General features: G+C 38.4%; 1 protein-coding gene across 16 annotated transcripts in view; it reads left to right on the forward strand.

Moving 5' to 3' along the window:
- The window catches only part of ARHGAP28 (Rho GTPase activating protein 28), a 237,580-nt gene that overhangs the window by 27,755 nt on the left and 191,467 nt on the right, over positions 1–18,358 (forward strand). For 8 of the 16 annotated variants that reach the window (XM_038543812.1, XM_038543811.1, XM_038543814.1 and 5 more), the window contains exon 1: positions 3,605–3,863. The exons of the other annotated variants lie outside the window; for them this stretch is intronic. In XM_038543812.1, the coding sequence (XP_038399740.1) occupies positions 3,688–3,863 (176 nt within the window). In that variant the 5' untranslated portion in view covers positions 3,605–3,687. Of the gene's footprint in view, positions 1–3,604; positions 3,864–18,358 lie in introns of those variants that run through there. 16 annotated transcript variants of the gene reach the window in all.

The following is an 18,358-nucleotide window of genomic DNA, read 5'->3' on the forward strand; positions in this document are numbered from 1 at the left end:
AAATCAAAAGAGAAATCTGAGAAATATATACCCAAGCTGGCTTTTCCCCTTTCCTATAGATGTCCTGCTGGTACCTTTCTTTGGTGGCACCCTACCTGAAACCAGAGGCAAGAGGGCTCAGAGATATAGACCAGAAGGTGAGCCACTGGGGCCCCACACAGAGTAGTGAAGGTGGCAAGGGGATCTGGAGGGCAAGAGAAAAATGTCCTGCACAGCGTATTCTATAATACCCAGTATGTGCACTCTACCATCCCTCTGAAACCAAAAAACTCAAGAATGGTTAGAGTTATATTTTATTAAGTCAACAGCATATGCCTACATTAAAAAATATTAATACATACATGTGAAACTTTTTTCTTTAGTTTGCAGTTATCATTGACAGTGCCATACAGACTTATGAATCATTTATAATAATTCATTGGCTACCCTGAAAGATTAGAACTACTGCACTTAAGAGTACTATTTCTTTCATTCATTGATTCATATGTTCATTGATTTTACAAATGTTCTTTGTTGCTTGTCTACTCTGCAAAAACACTGGGCTCTGTAGTATAAAGACAAAAATACGACACTAGCCCTTCTAGTAGCTTGCAATGTAGTAAAGGACACTAATTTGTTGGAAAATAATAATACAATCCTGGGTTAGCAGATAGTTTCATCTCAAAGCTACCTTGCTGTAGGAGGAGGCTCTGTTTTGAGAAGGGTTTCTTGACCACATGTGGGCTCAGTGGAAAAAAACACTGTGATCTAATAGCTGTGTGTGCAGTGGACACAGTGTGTACAGTTTTGGCTGACTATGCTTTGACTGGGTGGCCAAGTGAGATAGTTCTTATAATAGAAGCAAGGGGGGGAGGCTTTGAATTAGAAACAACCTGAGAAGGCTTCATGGGGGAGAGGTAGAAGGTTTTTAAGGATTTCTAGACAGGAAAATGACAGGAGCAAAGGCAAAATAAGAGGGCAGGATGGGCTGGTATGAGAGGGTCACAGGGTCTCAGGAGTAAAAAAAAGTAATGGGTGGTCAAAGTAGATTAGAGCACCTATCCTAGAAGTTTGGACTTTATTTTATAGCAAGTGGATTACAACAGGGGTTTTGAGAAGGGGAGGAACTATGTTTTAGGAGAATCATTCTACCAGCACTTTGAAGAGGGGAAGGATTTAAGAGGAAGGTGTTTGAAAGTCATCTTTGTCAAAGAAGGATGGCCAACACCTAGGCAAGGAATGGTGACATGAGAACAAAAACCCAGCATTGGGAATAGGAGGAATGGTTGGAAGCCATAGTGACTCCAGGGCCTCTAAAATATGAATGTACAAGAGAGAGGGCTGGGCTGCTGAAGCTGGCATTAGGGAGCACCACCGTAGTTTTGGACATCTTGAGGCAGAGTTATGGCTAAAAATATTCACAAGAAAATATCCTGCAAGTATTTCAAATTCTGAATCTGTAGTTCAGAGAAAAAAAATGTTAAGGAGACAAATTCCATGCCCAGAAAAAGTTTCACTACTGTAATCCTTATGGTAATTCCAAAATGCAAAAAGCTATAAAAATTACATGTTTAAAAAAGTTTAGTAGCAAAACTGATTTAATGACAAACCTGATCTGAATAAATGTGAGATTATTAATAGGCTTTGTTTATTCCATTTACAGTCAATTCTTTCTACTTAGGAAATAATAAGTTTGAATAAGGGTACCGTCCCAAATTACTGGAAGGAGAATATTTTGTATTAAATGGTGCCTGTACCAAATTACCTTTTAAAAATTTTAAATTTTTATTTATTTATGATAGTCACAGAGAGAGAGAGAGGCAGAGACACAGGCAGAGGGAGAAGCAGGCTCCATGCACTGGGAGCCGACATGGGATTCGATCCTGGGTCTCCAGGATCGTGCCCTGGACCAAAGGCAGGCGCCAAACCACTGCGCCACCCAGGGATTCCCCCTTTTAAAAATTTTTTAAAAAATGATATTTAAATTCTGAAACTTGTCTGGCCTCAAAGTTTTATTTATTTTTAAAGATTTTATTTATTTTAGAGAGAGAGCATGAGTGGGAAAGGCAGAGAGAATCTCAAGCAAACCCTCTGCTGAGTGCAAAGCCCAGCATTGGGCTCAGTCCCATGACCCCCAAGATCAGGACTGATATATTTTGAAGAAGGAAGCATTCTTTGTATATGCCTTTTTCATGCGCTGATGTTTGATAAATTTTTAATTCACAAAATTGGGATGCAAATGATACCTACCTCATAGAGTTGTTTAAAGAGCTAAAGAACAGGAGCCAACACATAAAGGGTATTTTAGTAAATGTTAGTCATTCTAACCCCTTTAATCAACAAAATATTTTCTAAGAAGCATTTTGGTTTTTTTTTGTTTGTTTGTTTTTTTGTTTTTTTGCTTGTCCAACCTTTGAAAACAAATGTCTCTCTTCTGGATAATGTGAAGAAAGTAGCAGAGAGGACCAACATTTCTGGAGAACCTAGCATGTATGCTTTTACCCCATGAGAAGATTACTGTTTTTCCCATTTCACAGGTGCAGAAACAGATTATGAGAAATTATATACCTAGCATGACCTAGTATAGTAAGTACTCGGGTAAGGGGTAAACTAACTTCTCTTTTCCCTTCCTTGTAGCTCCCAGGGGAGTGTGAGAGACAACAGGTAAAACACTCTGTCTGGGTGTAAAAGATGAAGTCATTGTGGGCCTCTAGCATCTTCTGGTTCCCTTTTTAAATGGTTAAAAGAATGTCGTCTTTCCATTTGTGCTGTTAGTTTTATATATGTAAAGACATATTTCAGACTCCAAATGATTGAAAATCGTTTCTGATTAATACCTGCCTCCCTGCCACACATTTCTCTAAATAAAGACATCTGGATAAAACATGCATTTGGCCCAGAATAATCAAGTCTAATTTTCAGACAAGTTGAAAGCAGTATCTTAATTTGATCAGGATTGGTAGGAGGAAAGGGATGTCAGGTGTGGTAAGAGGCTGGTTGCTGCGGTGGCGTTGAGGGTGAGGGAGGGAGGTTTTCTGCTTGCTGGGTGAGTTACCTGCCCAAAAGGAAATCAAGTTTATTGTAATTTGACCAAGTACACAGCAACATAATCTGGTTCTTCAATTTTTGATGTGGATGCTTTAAATGAGAGGGTGTCACATTTTCTTCCTTTCCCCAGACCACACATTGTAGACCTGGCCCCTCTCCTTCTCAGCCCAGGCTCCCAAGGCAAGATTTCTTTCTTTCTTCGGTGTCTTGCTGCCAGGCAGGAAATGTTACTAGCTGTGGGATAAGCCTCCCCCATTTGGGTGTGTATGTGTGTGTGTGTGTGTGGGGGGGGGGGTTGGGGGAGAGATGAGAAAAGGAAAAGAAAAAGAAAAACAAAGCAAGAAAAATCCCTAGAGCAGCTAGCCTGAACCCCGAAGGATCACAGCGGGTTTGCAGTTTCCTAGAAACAGGGATACCCCCCATCCCCCTGCCCCCGACTCTTGCGGCCCCCCCGCAACCCGCGTACTCCCCGCCCCCGCCCCCACCCCCACCCCCACCCCCAGCGGGGCTTGTGGGCGTGTCTTTAAGTCCCTGCTAATAGGGCTGCCCCGCGGGCGGGGCTGGCTTCCCCGGGCGCCCCTGACAGCCGCGGGAGCGCGCCCCTAGGAGCTGGACGGGCCGTACCGCCCGGCTGGTGCCCGGGTCCCGGTGCGCTGGTCCATGCTGGTGCCTGCCTTTGTTCTCGGGCCGGAGCGGGGACATGCGCGGCTGAGGATGGAAGTGGAGGACTCGGGCGGCGTGGTGCTGACCGCCTACCACTCGTACGCTCGCTCCCAGCCGTCCAGCTCCGAGCCACGCTGCGCGCCCAGGGCCACCGCCAGCCACCCGGGCAGCAGGTACCCAGAGCCGCTCCACAGGGAGCAGAGGTTTCCCGAGCTTGGGCTTTATCTCGCAGCTGTGTTTCCTGCCAGGGCCTAAGAGCACCATCACTTGATGTTGTTTCAAGTTTTGGTGGACTGGATGAGTGAGCCTGCTGTTCTTTGTATTGTCCTTGATTGCAAGTCTCAGCTGGTAGTGGCTAAAGTCCTTGGCTAGCAGAGGTTAGCAGTGGAGTCCTGTTCTTGATATAACTTGATGGTAAAGAGGCACATGCCTCATCTCTGCCAAATTCACCTATTGACATATTTGGGGAATTTAAAAAAAAATGGAAATGAGACAAGCAGAAAAAGAAAAAAAATAAAATACATTATCCTAAATCCTCGAATATTATCGAGGGTTTCTTTAGTAACTGCATGCCATCTAAGCTAAAATATAGCTGGAGAGATTCCCTAAAAGTAAATCTGAGTAGACTTTTAAAAACAATCTTATTTCTAGATTTTAAAAACTGTTCAACTATATAAATACATTGGTATCGTTACTTTATTATTGCTAATGTTTACTCAATGCTGTAAATGCTATTATAATTTATTTCTTTTGGGTCAACAAAGGTCTATAACCATTTCATTATGTGTATTTTTAGATTTAATATAGCAAGGATTTATGTTAAATTACTCTATTAATGTTCATCTGTTTGATGCAAGATCAAGGCCAATGTGACTTCCATTAACTAAACAAAAATGTTAGAGTCTTAGGAAATTTCCCTGCTCAGACAATAATAAGTGAGATAGTTTGATCTGACTCAGAGTTTGGGGAAGTTTTGCTTGTTTAAATGTGGCTATTTATCTACTATGGATCCACTGATGAATGTGTTTTTTTTTTTTTTTTTTTCCAAGTGGGAAGTTTGAGTGTTGATTTACTTTTTTGCATCAAGTTTATTTTTGTTTACTTTTTCTTTTTCTTTTTAGTTATGTGATAATGATTATTTCTCTCTCCTAATTGATTTGTGAGGCTTTCAACAGATTGTGATTTTATTTCAAGGAATATCCTTTTGGCTTGTATCCATGGGAAGAATAAACTACATTGGCATGAGATCTATGTTAGGCTCAGCTAACAAAGACAATATTGTTTCTTCCAAAAGAGCAGGTTGAGTGAAATCTTATTTTTATATAAAGACAGTGAGAAAGTAACATTTTTCTTCTAGCCTTAGGATCGATCACATTGTCTTAACGGCTACTTGAAGATATAAACTTGAATTTGTCTTCAGGGTGTTTTCTTTTCTAAACATAATCCTTGATTATAATTACTCAGATTATGAGTAACTAAATAGATATAAGTGAGTTCATGAGAAGCAGGGATCTGGTTTGTGCATTTTTAGATGGTCCTAGTATAACTATCCTGTCACTAACTCCCAGCAGCTGTCTAAGAGTAATAGCTAGATTGTGCCATTTGGGCCTTCTAAAACTATATCCGTTTCCAAAGCAAACTGGAGAAGTTCCATTAGCTAAACATGTGGTCTTGTGGAATGATAATGCATGAGAGCAGAAGAGTTGTGTGCCATTGTTAGTGTTTTATCATATGGTTGCCAGTGAGATTTGTGTTGCTCCAAGTTTGCATTTTTGGTGACTGCGTGCATCCTTTCTATAGGAACCTTTGTACCACTCTAAACTCTCTGATGCAGGAGATAATTGACCCTGTCCCCTGCAACTAAATCTTGAGAGAATAGCTTAATTCCTTGGCTCCCAGTAACAACAATCAAAAAGAAGTTCCTGTATTTACAAGGAGCCGGAGGACACCATCAATCATGAGTCTGATAACAGAAATAATCAGGACCCAGTTATTAACCTTTGACTCACTAACTACTGATCAATACTTCCTTTCAAGCCAAGGAGCAAGATCGTATTGTTCTACTTATGAAGAAAGCACTCTCTCTTTCAAGAATACCATTTCCTTTAAATTGCTTACATATGTGTAACATATTTGTGGAGGAGTGACCAGTATGGCACTAGGAAGCATGGACTATTGTATCATCATTCTTGAGCTCTGAGTTAGCAAAGTTTCGATTCAAAGCAAACTGTCTCCTTATTTTCCAAGCCTCCACTCCATCTGACTTTATGTGCTTTTGGTTTTTTGGGCTGATTTTTCCCACTAAAGTATAATCTCAGTCTCTATCTCTTCCTTCATTATTCTGTTTTGTTCACTGTTCTAATTCCAAGTGCCTAGAGCAGTGTCTGTCACATTTTGGTAGCTCAGTAAATACCTAATGAATAAATGAATGAATTCCTACCAAGGTTATAAAATGGCCAAGATAAGTTGGCAGGATTTTAAACAGCTGAAGTCAATCTCTTTGTACTTACATTTGCCAGCCACACATTAGGCATTAGGAGTACAAAGATAAATAAAACAAAGTCCCTGCCTTGAGAATGTGGCCCTTTACCTTTCAGACCAATAGGATTTTTAGAAAAAGCTTGGAATAAGTGGGAACATTCTGAAACACGAGGCTTCAGATATCAATCTGGACTGCCAGCTTCTCATTTAAAGAAATAATAATAAAGGAATAAAGAATCCAGCAACTCAGGCCTCTGCTCTGTCTGCCAGCACTGGCTAAAGCTGAGTAATGGCTGCTCCGTTACATGCCTCCCCCGATAACTCTTCAACACTGAAGCTGGGTGGCCTTTGTATTTTCTTTAGGGACTGCTTGTTTTATTAGAATAAGTAGCCAGTATGGAGTATACTTGCCAGTTCTCAGGCTTGGGGTCAGGCTCCCAGACTCCATTCATCACATGTACCATTTATTACCTTGTGGTCTTGGGTAACCTGCTTCAGCTGCTTAAGAATAGAGCGAAGCATCCAGTAATTGTTAGATGTGTTATTACAGTTACCATTTTTTAATCCCAGTTGTTGATGTAAAGAGGAGGGTAAAACATTTTTGGTACCTATCCCCAAAGTGTATTCATGGAGGAAAAAGACTTGAGTACTAAGTATTTGTTGGAGGAGGGAAAGTCATTCTTTATTTCACAATCTGTCTTTATATTCTGTTTATAAAGGATAAAAGAGAATGAAGGATTGTAAATTTTCAGTTCTGTTAAGTGCTTGGGACTGTCTTTACAATCATGTGATTTTTAAAGAGGCTTAGCTTCTAGACCCAAAATCCAGAGTGGAAAATATTGACATACGTAAGAAATAATTTCACTTAACAAAATGAAAGGTAGCTGAAGATAAAGCTGGGTGTCTTGTTTTTCAAAGATTTTCTAAGCTGTATATAAGAAATATATATAATATTCTTTGGTGAGTATATAGTATAAAATGACCATGAGTATTTCTGATGTTTATTTCATTATATTATAAACTTCCTAGGAGAGAACAAATATAGAAGAAGAAGAGAACCAGGGGCAGCTCCGGTGGCTCAGGGTTTAGCGCCGCCTTCAGCCTATGGCCTGATCCTGGGGACCCGGGATTGAGTCCTGCATCGGGCTCCTTGCATGGAGCCTGCTTCTCCCTCTGCCTGTGTCTCTGCCTCTCTCTCCCTCTCTCTCTGTCTCTCATGAGTAAATAAATAAAATCTTAAAAAAAAAAAAAAAAGAGAAGAGAACCAGCTCTTCCTCAAAAACAAATAAAGGAGCTAACCAAGGTTATCCTAGGAATTCTAATTCTGCAGAAATGTTAAAATCTTTGTTTTGTAGCATAACTGTTCATAGTAATGTGAATGATTTGATTAAAATAGAATTAATGATAATTAGAAAATAAATATTTTATTTTGTGGAAAAAATAAATTTAGCAACCCTTAGTGCCATATTAACATCTTCCTGGATGGAAATTAATTAAAAACACATTTATTTCAAGATGCCAACTCTCGTTCAATTAAGTACTTATAAGGTCTTTGTGAGCTTCTGGACATATACATGGGTACATTAAAATATGGGGCGGATACTTTTGAAATGCTTTTTCTAGAGGATTCAGAAATAGTAATGGATATAGAATTCTTACGAGAGGATAAGATATTTATGGGTCATTTTTAATGTTATGGTTAAAACCATAGTTGGTGTCTCTGGTTTCTTTTTACAGTGGGGCCCCTGCTGAGCGTAGGTGCCTCTGTATGTGAAGCTGTTGGAAAACATCTGGCACATTTCCTTTGATCATGTCATTTGGCTAAACATTTGGCCAGTTGCTCTGTCCATTTTTAACCTGCTCAGTTATCCCTGATCATTAATCCTTAACATATCCACAAAAATTCAGGGAACTTAGGGTGTTGTAGATTCATATTCATGAGGATACAAGTAATATTTTTTTACTTGTTTATTTTGCAATAATATTAGACTTCTGGAAAATTTGCAGAAGTAGTTCAGAGTACTTCATGTAACCTTCACCCAGTTTCCCCTAATGTCAACTTGTGCATAACCCAAGTTCCATGATCAGAACTGAAAAATTAGCACTGATGTAGTACACTTAACTATATAGGCTTTATAACCTGATTTCATCAGCTTTTCTGCCAGCATTAGAATTCTTCTGTTGTAGAATTGAATTTGGGATACCACATTGAATTTAGTTTTGCCTTCCAAACCTCCAGTCTCTGACAGTCTGTCCTTATCTCTTATGGCACTTTTTGAGTACTGATTGCTTGTTTTATAGGAAGTTCTTCAATTTGGATTGGTGCGATAATTTTCTTTCTTTCTTTCTTTCTTTCTTTCTTTCTTTCTTTCTTTCTTTCTTTCTTTCTCTTTCTTTCTTTCTTTCTTTCTTTTTTATTATTCATGAGAGACACACAGAGAGAGGCAGAGACACAGGCAGAGGGAGAAGCAGGCTCCCTGTGGGGAGCGCAATGCGGGGGACTTGATCCCAGGATACGGGGATAACGCCCTGGGCCAAAGGCAGATGCTCAGCCACTGAGCCACCCAGCTGCCCTGTGGTGTGTTATATTCTCATGATTAGATAGAAATTATGCATTCTGGGTAAGACTTCCACAGAATAATGTTGGGCCCTTCTCAAGTGCATCATATTAGGGTATATGATGGCAGTCTATCTACTAATGTCGACGTTGGCTCTCATCACCCGGTTAAAATGGTGCCTGCTGGGTTTCTGTACTGGTAAACTATATTTTTCTCTATGTAATTAATAAGTACCTTAGGGGAGATGTTTTGTGATTATGAAATATCTCCTGTTTTTTTTCTCAAACTCCCCTCTACCGATTTTTTTCTCAATTCTGTACTGATGTATTTTCCATTCTATAAAGTCCACATTCAGTATTCTTTCTGTATTGTTTTTATCTCTTTCGGCTTTAAAAAATCAACCAAGTATAATAAATAGTTCAGCTTTATCTGGTCTGAGTTCATGAAACTTATTTCCTAATTTTCAGAGTTTCATAATCTTTTCAGGAGCAAAATTTTGTGATAGTCTTCCGTGGAAAATAATCAGAAGGCTTCTAAATTAAATTCTATGTTAAGAGAGGATAGTTGTTAAATCCCACTTGAAATCACTGAGGCTGGGATGCCTGGGTGGCTCAGCAATTGAGCGTCTGCCTTCAGCCCAGGGTGTGATCCCAGGATCTGAGATTGAGTCCCCCATCAGGCTCCTTGCAGGGAACCTGCTTCTCCCTCTGCCTCTGTCTCTGCCTCTCTTTCGCTCTGTGTCTCTCATGATTAAATAAATAAAATCTTAAAAAAAAAAAAAAAACTGAGGCTGTTTTCTTAGAACCATGTTAATACGTAATGGAAACATTTTTCTCTTACCAGTGTTCCTGAGATGTTACTTGAACCTATGCAGATGTTTCATACCTAAAATAAATATTTAATTTACATATAATTAAAATTTCTTCTTATTTGGTCCTCAAACCAAACTATTTGGTTTCTGAAGTAATTCCTATTCTCTTTTTTCTCAGTCTGTAGTCTCTACGTATCAGTTCCAGCAAAGAATAAAAGTAAAATGTTATGAAGTAGAGCAAAGGAAGGGAATAAAATATTCTCAGAAGAAAATTTTGGAAATAAAGTTTATCCATTTAACGGATAGATTTTGTTTTAAGCTTCTTTGGAAAAAAATATAAGGTTAGGCATACCCTTAACCAGGACAGAAATGCACCTTTAAAAAACAAAGATTTTATTAATTTTCTCTAAAGAGAGAGAGCATATATGCACATGAGCAGGGGGAGGGGCAAAGAGAGAGGGAGAAGCAGACTCCCTGCCTAGTTGGGAGCCTGATGTAGGACCTGTTCACAGGACCCCGACACCATAACCTGAGCCGGAGGCTGAAACACCCAGGTGTCCCAGAAATGCACCTTTTCTTAGTGACTGTCATCATTAAGACAGTATGATTTACAGTGCTATAGTAAAGGCACCTATTGAGATGTGTAAGTTTGCTTGCCTTCATAGTAAATAGCGTACATTGGTATATTGTTCTTTTTCTTATATAACTTAAATATTTATTGTTTTTTTCCCCTGATTTCCAAGCACTACATTGGTATATTGTTCTTTTTCTTATATAACTTAAATATTTATTGTTTTTTTCCCCTGATTTCCAAGCAGCCTTGAAAACCTTTAGCAGTACTATTGTTCTAATGTTGTTATTCTTAATGTGCTTTGTAATTTACTTTTCATTAGATAATTGAGATTGTTAGAACTGTGTAAAGAAAATGCCATTCAACGGACTAAACTGTATATACTCTAACACAAGGTTTTGATAGCATTTATTTCAGTTTCTTTGAGCGTTTATTGGTTTGCTTGTTTGCTTTCAGTTTCTTGCTGTGTTCTGGTTACTTGAGTTAGTAGTTTTGTATAATGTGTCATTCTTCATCACATGAAATTTCATGTTCTCATTTCTTTGTGATTACTAGAGGATGCATTTCAGAACCAAACAGTAATGTACCCAAAAGCTTCAAGTTGCTCTTTTCTAAAATGAGCACTAAAAAATTATTTCACTATATATTCATCTTAAGTATTTGGGGTTTATGACACATTCTTTTAGTATCAACTGTATATGTCACTCTTCAATAAATAAATATTATACATAAAACTGTCTGTTTGACAGGCATTAAGTGTTCAAGGGTAGAAGAACATACACTAAGTATCACTTAGAGAACAGCTGCTTTGTCTCATGTTACTCTTAAAAACTAAACCTATGCATTCCATTTCTGATCCCTTAGATTAATAGAAGATGACTACATACAGGCACGCAGTACAAAGGACAGGAAACTAAAGACAAAGTAGTATGTAGATTTTTTAAAATTATGAAGTACTTGAGACTTACTTCTGTTTTAGTAATTCTGAGTTGTGGTGTCAATTATCTTATACATAAGAGACAGGTCTTTAGATTTTTTTTTAAGATTTTATTTATTTATTCATGAGAGACACAGAGAGAGGCAAAGACATGGGCAGAGGGAGAAGCGAGCTCCCTGTGGGGAGCCTGATGTGGGACTGAACCGCTGAGCCACCCGGGTGTCCCCACAGGTTTTTAGATCCATGTTAAATTTTGCGATTAGCCACAAAGTTTACTTTTGTGTATCTATAATGTATATAGAGAAAAGAATCCCTTTGAGGTTTCCTGTTCAGCATTCTTTTATGAAAATCTATTTGGAAAATATTGGTCAATCCATTTGTTTTTATACAAAGGTCTATCAGCATATTTATAGTTTTAGATCCATAGAGATATCTCACAGGTGCTTAGAAAAGTCAAACATCCAAAAATGACATTACAACTAATAATGATCTTCTTTTTGATCTCTTGACAGTTTTCCCTATCCTCATTATCATATCTAAAAAATCACACAAGTAACCAGTTAACAAGTCTGTGGGTTGGAACCAAACTCATATTTGGAGATGAAGAGCCAAACAAGAGAGAATAAATGTAGTCAGAAAAGTAAGGACCAAGTTTCTTTCCTGAAAAATTCCTTGACACTAGCAGCCAGAGGGTTTTAACTTGTCATAATCATTATCCTATGATGTCATTTCTTTCTTTTTAAGATTTTATTTATTTATTCATAGACACAGAGAGAGAATGAGAAGGAGAGACACAGGCAGAGGGAGAAGCAGGCTCCATGCAGAGAGCCCGACGTGGGACTCGATCTAGGGTCTCCAGGATCACGCCCTGGGCTGCAGGCGGTGCTAAACCGCCGCGCCACCAAGGCTGCCCTCTTTTTTTTTTTTTTTTTAACAGGACTATTTTTATTGAGAACTTACTTAGCTTAACATATATTATCATTTAATCCTTAAAACAGTCCTGTGACATAGGAAGAAAGTAAGGCACAGAGAAGTAGCCCAAGGTCACACAGAGAGGTAATGATAGAGCCAGAAGTCCCACTGAGCCCTTCCAAAACTTGTGCTTTTAACCTGTTGTTTAAATCTTGAAACATTATTTAATAAATTATGGATTTAGGGTCTTTCTGTCTCAATTTGGCTGTAGATTAATTGAAAGCAGGGTTAGTTATTACTTATTTTACATCCCTTAGCAAACTAGCAACTTTCACATAGTAGATGTTACAAATATTCAGTTTGATTTAATTTTTCCTTTTGTAATCATTTTTATTCTGTTTCAATGGAATAAGTATGCAGTGGGTTAAATATAAATGGATATAAATAGTTGAGAAATTTTGTTATCAGTTGAAGCAAGTGCAATATTAGGAATTTTTTCCCTTTAATTTATTAAAAAAAATTTTTTTTAAGATTTTATTTATTCATGAGAGAGACAGAGAGAGACAGAGACACAGGCAGAGGGAGAAGAAGGCTCCTCGCAGGGAGCCCGAAGCAGGACTCGACCCTTGGACCCAGGATCACGCCCCAAACCAAGGCAGATGCTCAACCGCTGAGCCACCCAGGCATCCCTTCCTTTTAATTTAAAAGCTATGTCCTTGCCCTTCATGCAGTCTTAGGTAACAGTATTTTATTATTTTATTTTGTTTTAAGTTTTTCATTTATTTATTTATTTATTTAGAGCGCATGAGCATGAATGGGGTGAGGGGCAGAGGAAGAAGCAGGCTCCCTGCTCTGATGTGGGTGGGGCTCGATTCAGAACCCTGGGATCATGACTGGGATCATGACCCAAGCTGAAGACAGATGCTCCACCAACTGAGCCACCCAGCTGCCCCATTAGGTAACAATATTTCAAAGTAGACAAAATGTGCTGAAGAAGTCATTTCAGTTTGACCAAGAAAGTGAGATCTAAGCAGTTAGTAACAGGAAATCTTCCTGTGCTTTTTTTGGGTCAAAAATTGGGAAGGACAATTGTTAATCCTTAAATTTGATGTTCTTAGTAACTAGCTCTTAGATTTTTTTAGTTTTATTAATAACTTTCTTTGACTACTTAGATTTCTGTGTTTTAAAGATATTTTTCACTTCGTTCCTTGCAGTATGACTCACAACATAAAAATTCTTTTGTTTCTTCTCCCCACAGGCAAAGGGCCAATAAATTAATTTTTTAATTAAAAAATTTTTTAAAAATTTAGTATAGTTAACAGTGTTGTATTATTTTCAGGTGTATAATATAGTGATCCAACACATCCATACATCACCCAGTGCTCATCATAACAAGTGCACTCCTTAGTCTCCATCACCTGTTTCACCCATCCTCCCACCCACCTTATTCTGGTAATCATTTCTCTGGTTTGTTTATACTTCTTGGTTTGTCTCTTTTTCTTTGCTTTGCTTGTTTCTTAAATCCCACATATGAGTAAAATCATTTAGTATTTTTCTTTCTCTGACTGACTTATTTCACTTAGCACTATACTCTCTAGCTCCATCCATGTCACTGCAGATGGCAAAATTTCATCCTTTTCATGGTTGAATAATATTCCATTATTTATCCATTCATCTATCCATGAATACTTGGGCTGCTTCCATAATTTGGCTATTATAAATAATACTGCTATAAACATAGGGGTGTATGCCTTCAAATCAGTGTTTTTGTATTCTTTGGGTAAATGCCCAGTAGTGCAATTATTAGATTGTAGGATAGTTGTATTTTTGGGGGTGAAGGGGCAGAGGGAGGAGGAGAGGGTATCCTAAGCAGGCTTCATGCTTAGCACTGAGTCCAGCGTAGAGCTTGATCTCACAACCCTGAGATCATGCATGACCTGAAATCAAGAGTTGGACACTAAATCCACTGAGCCATCCAGGTGCCCTGGTAGTTGTATTTTTAACCTTTTGAGGAACCTCCATGCTATTTTCCACAGTGGCTGTACCAGTTTGCATTCCTACCAACAGTACAGAAGACTTTCTTTTTCTCCACGTCTTTTCCAACACTTGTTTCTTATATTTTTTTTTATTTTAGCCATCCTGACAAGTATGAAGTAATATCTCATTGTGATTTTGATTTGTATTTCCCTGATTATGAGTGATGAGCATCTTTTCATGTATCTGTTGGCCATCTGGACGTCTTCTTTGGAGAAATGTCTGTCCATGTTTTCTGCACATTTTTAAATTGGATTATTTGTATTTTGGGTGATGAGTTGTGTAAGTTCTTTATATATTCTGGATACTACCCATGTATTGCATATATCATTTGCAAATATTTTCTCCCATTCTGTAAGTTGCCTTTTAGTTTTGTTGATTTTTTTCCTTTACTGTGCAGAAGCTTTTTATTTTGATGTAGTCCTAATAGTTTATTTTTGCTTCTATTTCTCTTGTCTCAGGAGACATATCTAGAAAAATGTTGCTACAGTCGATGTCAGAGAAATTACTACCTGTGTTCTCTTCTAGGATTTATATGGTTTCTTATCTCACATTTAGATCTTTGATCCATTTTGAGTTAATTTTGTGATTTTAAGTCAAGCAAGGGACCAATCCAGGTCCTGGACCATACTTTTGTGAAGATCAGTTTTGTTCTAAATCTTGCTCAAAAATTTAGATACTATAAGATAGGTTGTGGCAATCCAGACCCCTGAGCCATGCCTGGTCTATATAGCCCTTATCCCTTAATGATCTTGAAGCCATGGATAATGCTGACCAAAATTGGGCTGCAAGGATTTTTATTTAGAAAATTAATCCAGGGTCCACTGTAGTCTAGGCTTGGGTCTTCTGGAGAGGTCAGAATTAGAATGGCCTTCAGGCTGTGTGCACTTGTGTTTATTTTGCAAGGTATTCATTTTGATAAACTTCAGATCTTTGGGCACTATGGAGATTGGACAGTCATTTTAGTTATATATAAACAGTGTGGTTTGGACTTCTCTGCTAACTGCTGTGTCTTTAGGAATCTCTTCTAACTATTCTTAACCAGCCAGGGAGTTTAGAGTGTGTTACAAATAAAAATGAAGCATCATGAAAGACTACTCATGAGTAAGGACTGCAAGGGACAATCTCTTTGGTACAATAGGAAAGCAAAGTATGGAAAAGTGTCTTGTTGCAAGAATAATCAACTTTTAGAGCCAGACTCAGAATTCATTCTGCTTATCCCTGGTCACCCACTCAGGCCCACAGCATGGTCTGATGTGTTCTGGGAGCAGTCAGGCAGCTGGCAAGGAAATTATAGCAGAGAGGGAAAACTGGCTCTCTCACTGGGAGACATTATGGGTATAGAAGTGGAGAAAAGGTGGCAACAATTATGAGAATGGCATTTCCTTAACTTCCTTTCAAACACGATTACAGCTACCCTACGTTATCTCACTAAGGTAACGTGGAGAGTCTTGAAAACACACTTGTGGCTTTTCATTGGAATCTTAAAGAAAAACATTTGCTGACCTCAATAGAGTAAGCAATTAAATGGGAAAAGAGCTGACTGTAAGTTTCCGCAGATTTTGTTTTGAAAAACAGAGGATGCCTGGCCTCTGTGATTTTTAACATACCACAACTTAACTTCTCTCCCTCCTCATTTATAAAGCTCAGTGATTATAAGGTCGACTTGGCAACTGTTTTTGTAAAGTCTAAATTGTGCTTAGTTGCAGAAAGCTCCACTCCAGAGGACCCCCACTTTCTGGTTGCTGGCAGCATGTAATTGGAAAAAGCAGGCCATGCTCTGCCTATTTAAAGCTGTGTCATCCTTTGTGGGGCAGTGAGTCAACACCAGCTAAAACAACATGAGTCAGTCACTGCTTAGAAGAAACCCGAATGAAGCTGATTTCTATTATACCAATATTAAACAAACATGATCCTTAGACTCTAAAATAGTTCTTATTGTGGGAGATTAAAAAAAAAATTAGCACTGATTTTCTTTAGAGTCCATGGAATGATTTTTTTAAAAGTGTCTTAAGAAGGAACTCTCTTCAGTTAACCAAATTTTAATCTGGTTTATTCTCGCTTCTGTTTCTTTCATTCTCCATCTTCAGTATGTTCATACCCAATTCATGTCATTCTTACTATTTTAATCTAGTTTCATAGCTATTGAATTAAAATCCATAAAGTTACAGCTGTAATCGTGTAACTGTTTGCTTATTCTGTTCTAGTATCTCCTAGAGTGTAGGAGTGTAAAAGATTTTTTAAGGAGGACCATAACTAGGGGTAGAGAAATAATTTTGAAGGCTAATGGGTTCTGGAGGAAAAGCAATGGAGTTGGTATGATTCTATGATTAAATGCATACTGGGGACCAGGGGAATGGGGAGAAAATTACCTGAGTTTCTGTTTTGGAGTGTTTTATTAACTGACATTGAGAATTCTTGTGGATGAGCAGATTGTGGATGGGGATATGAGCCTACCAAGTGAATCTTTGAGCTAAGTGTGTATGTCCAGCTGGTAGGTAGTTCTATAAGCTGGCAACTTGGGAGGGAGATCAAGGCTGAAAATTAATGGGAGACTTTCACATGCAGGAGAGCATTAAAACTTGGACTGCATTTGATCTGGAAGGAGAGAATATAGAGTGTTTATAAAGAAAGCAGTGAAACAAAGACAGAAACCTGGGAAGGGCAGAAACCAGATAGGGAAGAGCATTGGGATTAAGAGGCTGGGAGCCAGGGCGTTGTGTTAAGGTCAGAATGAGTGGACAGCCATATCAGGAATAGCTAGATGACCAATAATGTCAAGACTGAATCACCCCTTAGGCCTGTAGGGTGGATAACAATGAAGATTATGGCTAGAGTAGGTTTAATGAGTTTATAGAGGTGGAGGCCAGTTTGCTGCAGGTTAAAAAATGAGTGTGAGGTGAGGAAATAGAGGCAGCAAGTAGAACCTACTATAAAAACTTAGCTTATGGGAAGGTGCAGAGAGAAAAAATGGCAGACTGAAGAGGAGGAGCTCATAAAACTTACCCAAAAAAGCTAAAGATTTGGTCAAAGTCAAGAAAGAAACCTAGAATTCTAAAGTGCAGGACTCAAACACATTTGGTCCTACTTAAAATCCTTTGATAATAACATTTTTGTGTACCGCATAAAACTTTATCCCTAGCCCCACAGCAATTATAAGCATTGTTAGTACAGGAACATTCTCTGTTTTCTTCATTGCTGAATCCTTAACTATCTTCCCCTTCCCTGTCAAAAGTCCTGGCAATCAGCAGAGTTTTAACAAATGGTTGCTGATTGAAAGTAGTAAAGGCTGAAATGTGGACATGTGACCTTGGGTTGGGGAGCTACCAGGGAAGTCTTCAAGAATCTGAGCATCACTGCTCTTGTGAAGCCTTCTTCCCTGGCTACTTCTCCCTCACACCAAGTTGGTCATGTCCATTTTTGTGACTTCTCTACCTCATACATTATTCTAGTATTGCACTTAACCCACAACTTCATAGCAGTACTTCTATAGCTGACTTCTCTAAAGGCCAGGAGTTTGTTGATGCCTAGGGCCATACAGTCCTAGGCACTGTATATATGCTTATTGAGTAAATGAATCACTCATTCAGTAAATAATGATAATATCAAATATATGATGATATTTTCAGAATTCGCTATTATTTTTGAATTAGAAAAGTATTAGAAGTATTAGAAATCTTGGATTGGTATTCAGTTAGGGAATAGATGGTTCTGACCTTGCATGCTACCTGCTTTCTCAGAATCCACTAAATTAGTCTTTATTCATAGTTTAACATATGCTCTTGGTAATATGCTATGAAATGAATAATAAATAAAAATCAAAACTGGAGACAGTTGTAAATGAGTATACCTTGACACATAAAACTTATAAAAGGATAGTGAATAGAAGGTAAATACCCTCCATTGTTTTAAAAAGTAAATTTTGCTTAATGGTTATCTATCTCACTCATTAAAACTAGAAGAATTCAAATTCCAATTTTCATAATAAACATGAAGTTGAACAAACATCTGTTGAGCCTCTTGTGACATACACTGGTTTCTGGGAATACAAAAATGGTTAATAGTCTTTCAGTGAGAATAGAGGACTGTTTAACAGTTTATTTCAGCTGCCTCTGAAGTCCAGCTCCATGAGGACAGAAACACTGCCTCTAGCTCTGAATCCTCGCATTAGCCCACTAACCCAGTGTGGACACTCAATATTTGAGTGGTGAGAAAAATGTGTGGGGTGCTCCGGGAGAGCAGAGAAGGTGTAACTGCCACTTGGGGTTAGGTTGGTGAGAGTGATAGAGGGGTTAAAGAAAGCTTCTGGAGGAGTTGTTAACTAAATTAAGTCTCCAAGGAGGGACACAAACTTCCAGTTATAA

Source organism: Canis lupus, chromosome 7 (assembly GCF_011100685.1).
Source record: "Canis lupus familiaris isolate Mischka breed German Shepherd chromosome 7, alternate assembly UU_Cfam_GSD_1.0, whole genome shotgun sequence".
Classification (NCBI taxonomy): domain Eukaryota; kingdom Metazoa; phylum Chordata; class Mammalia; order Carnivora; family Canidae; genus Canis; species Canis lupus.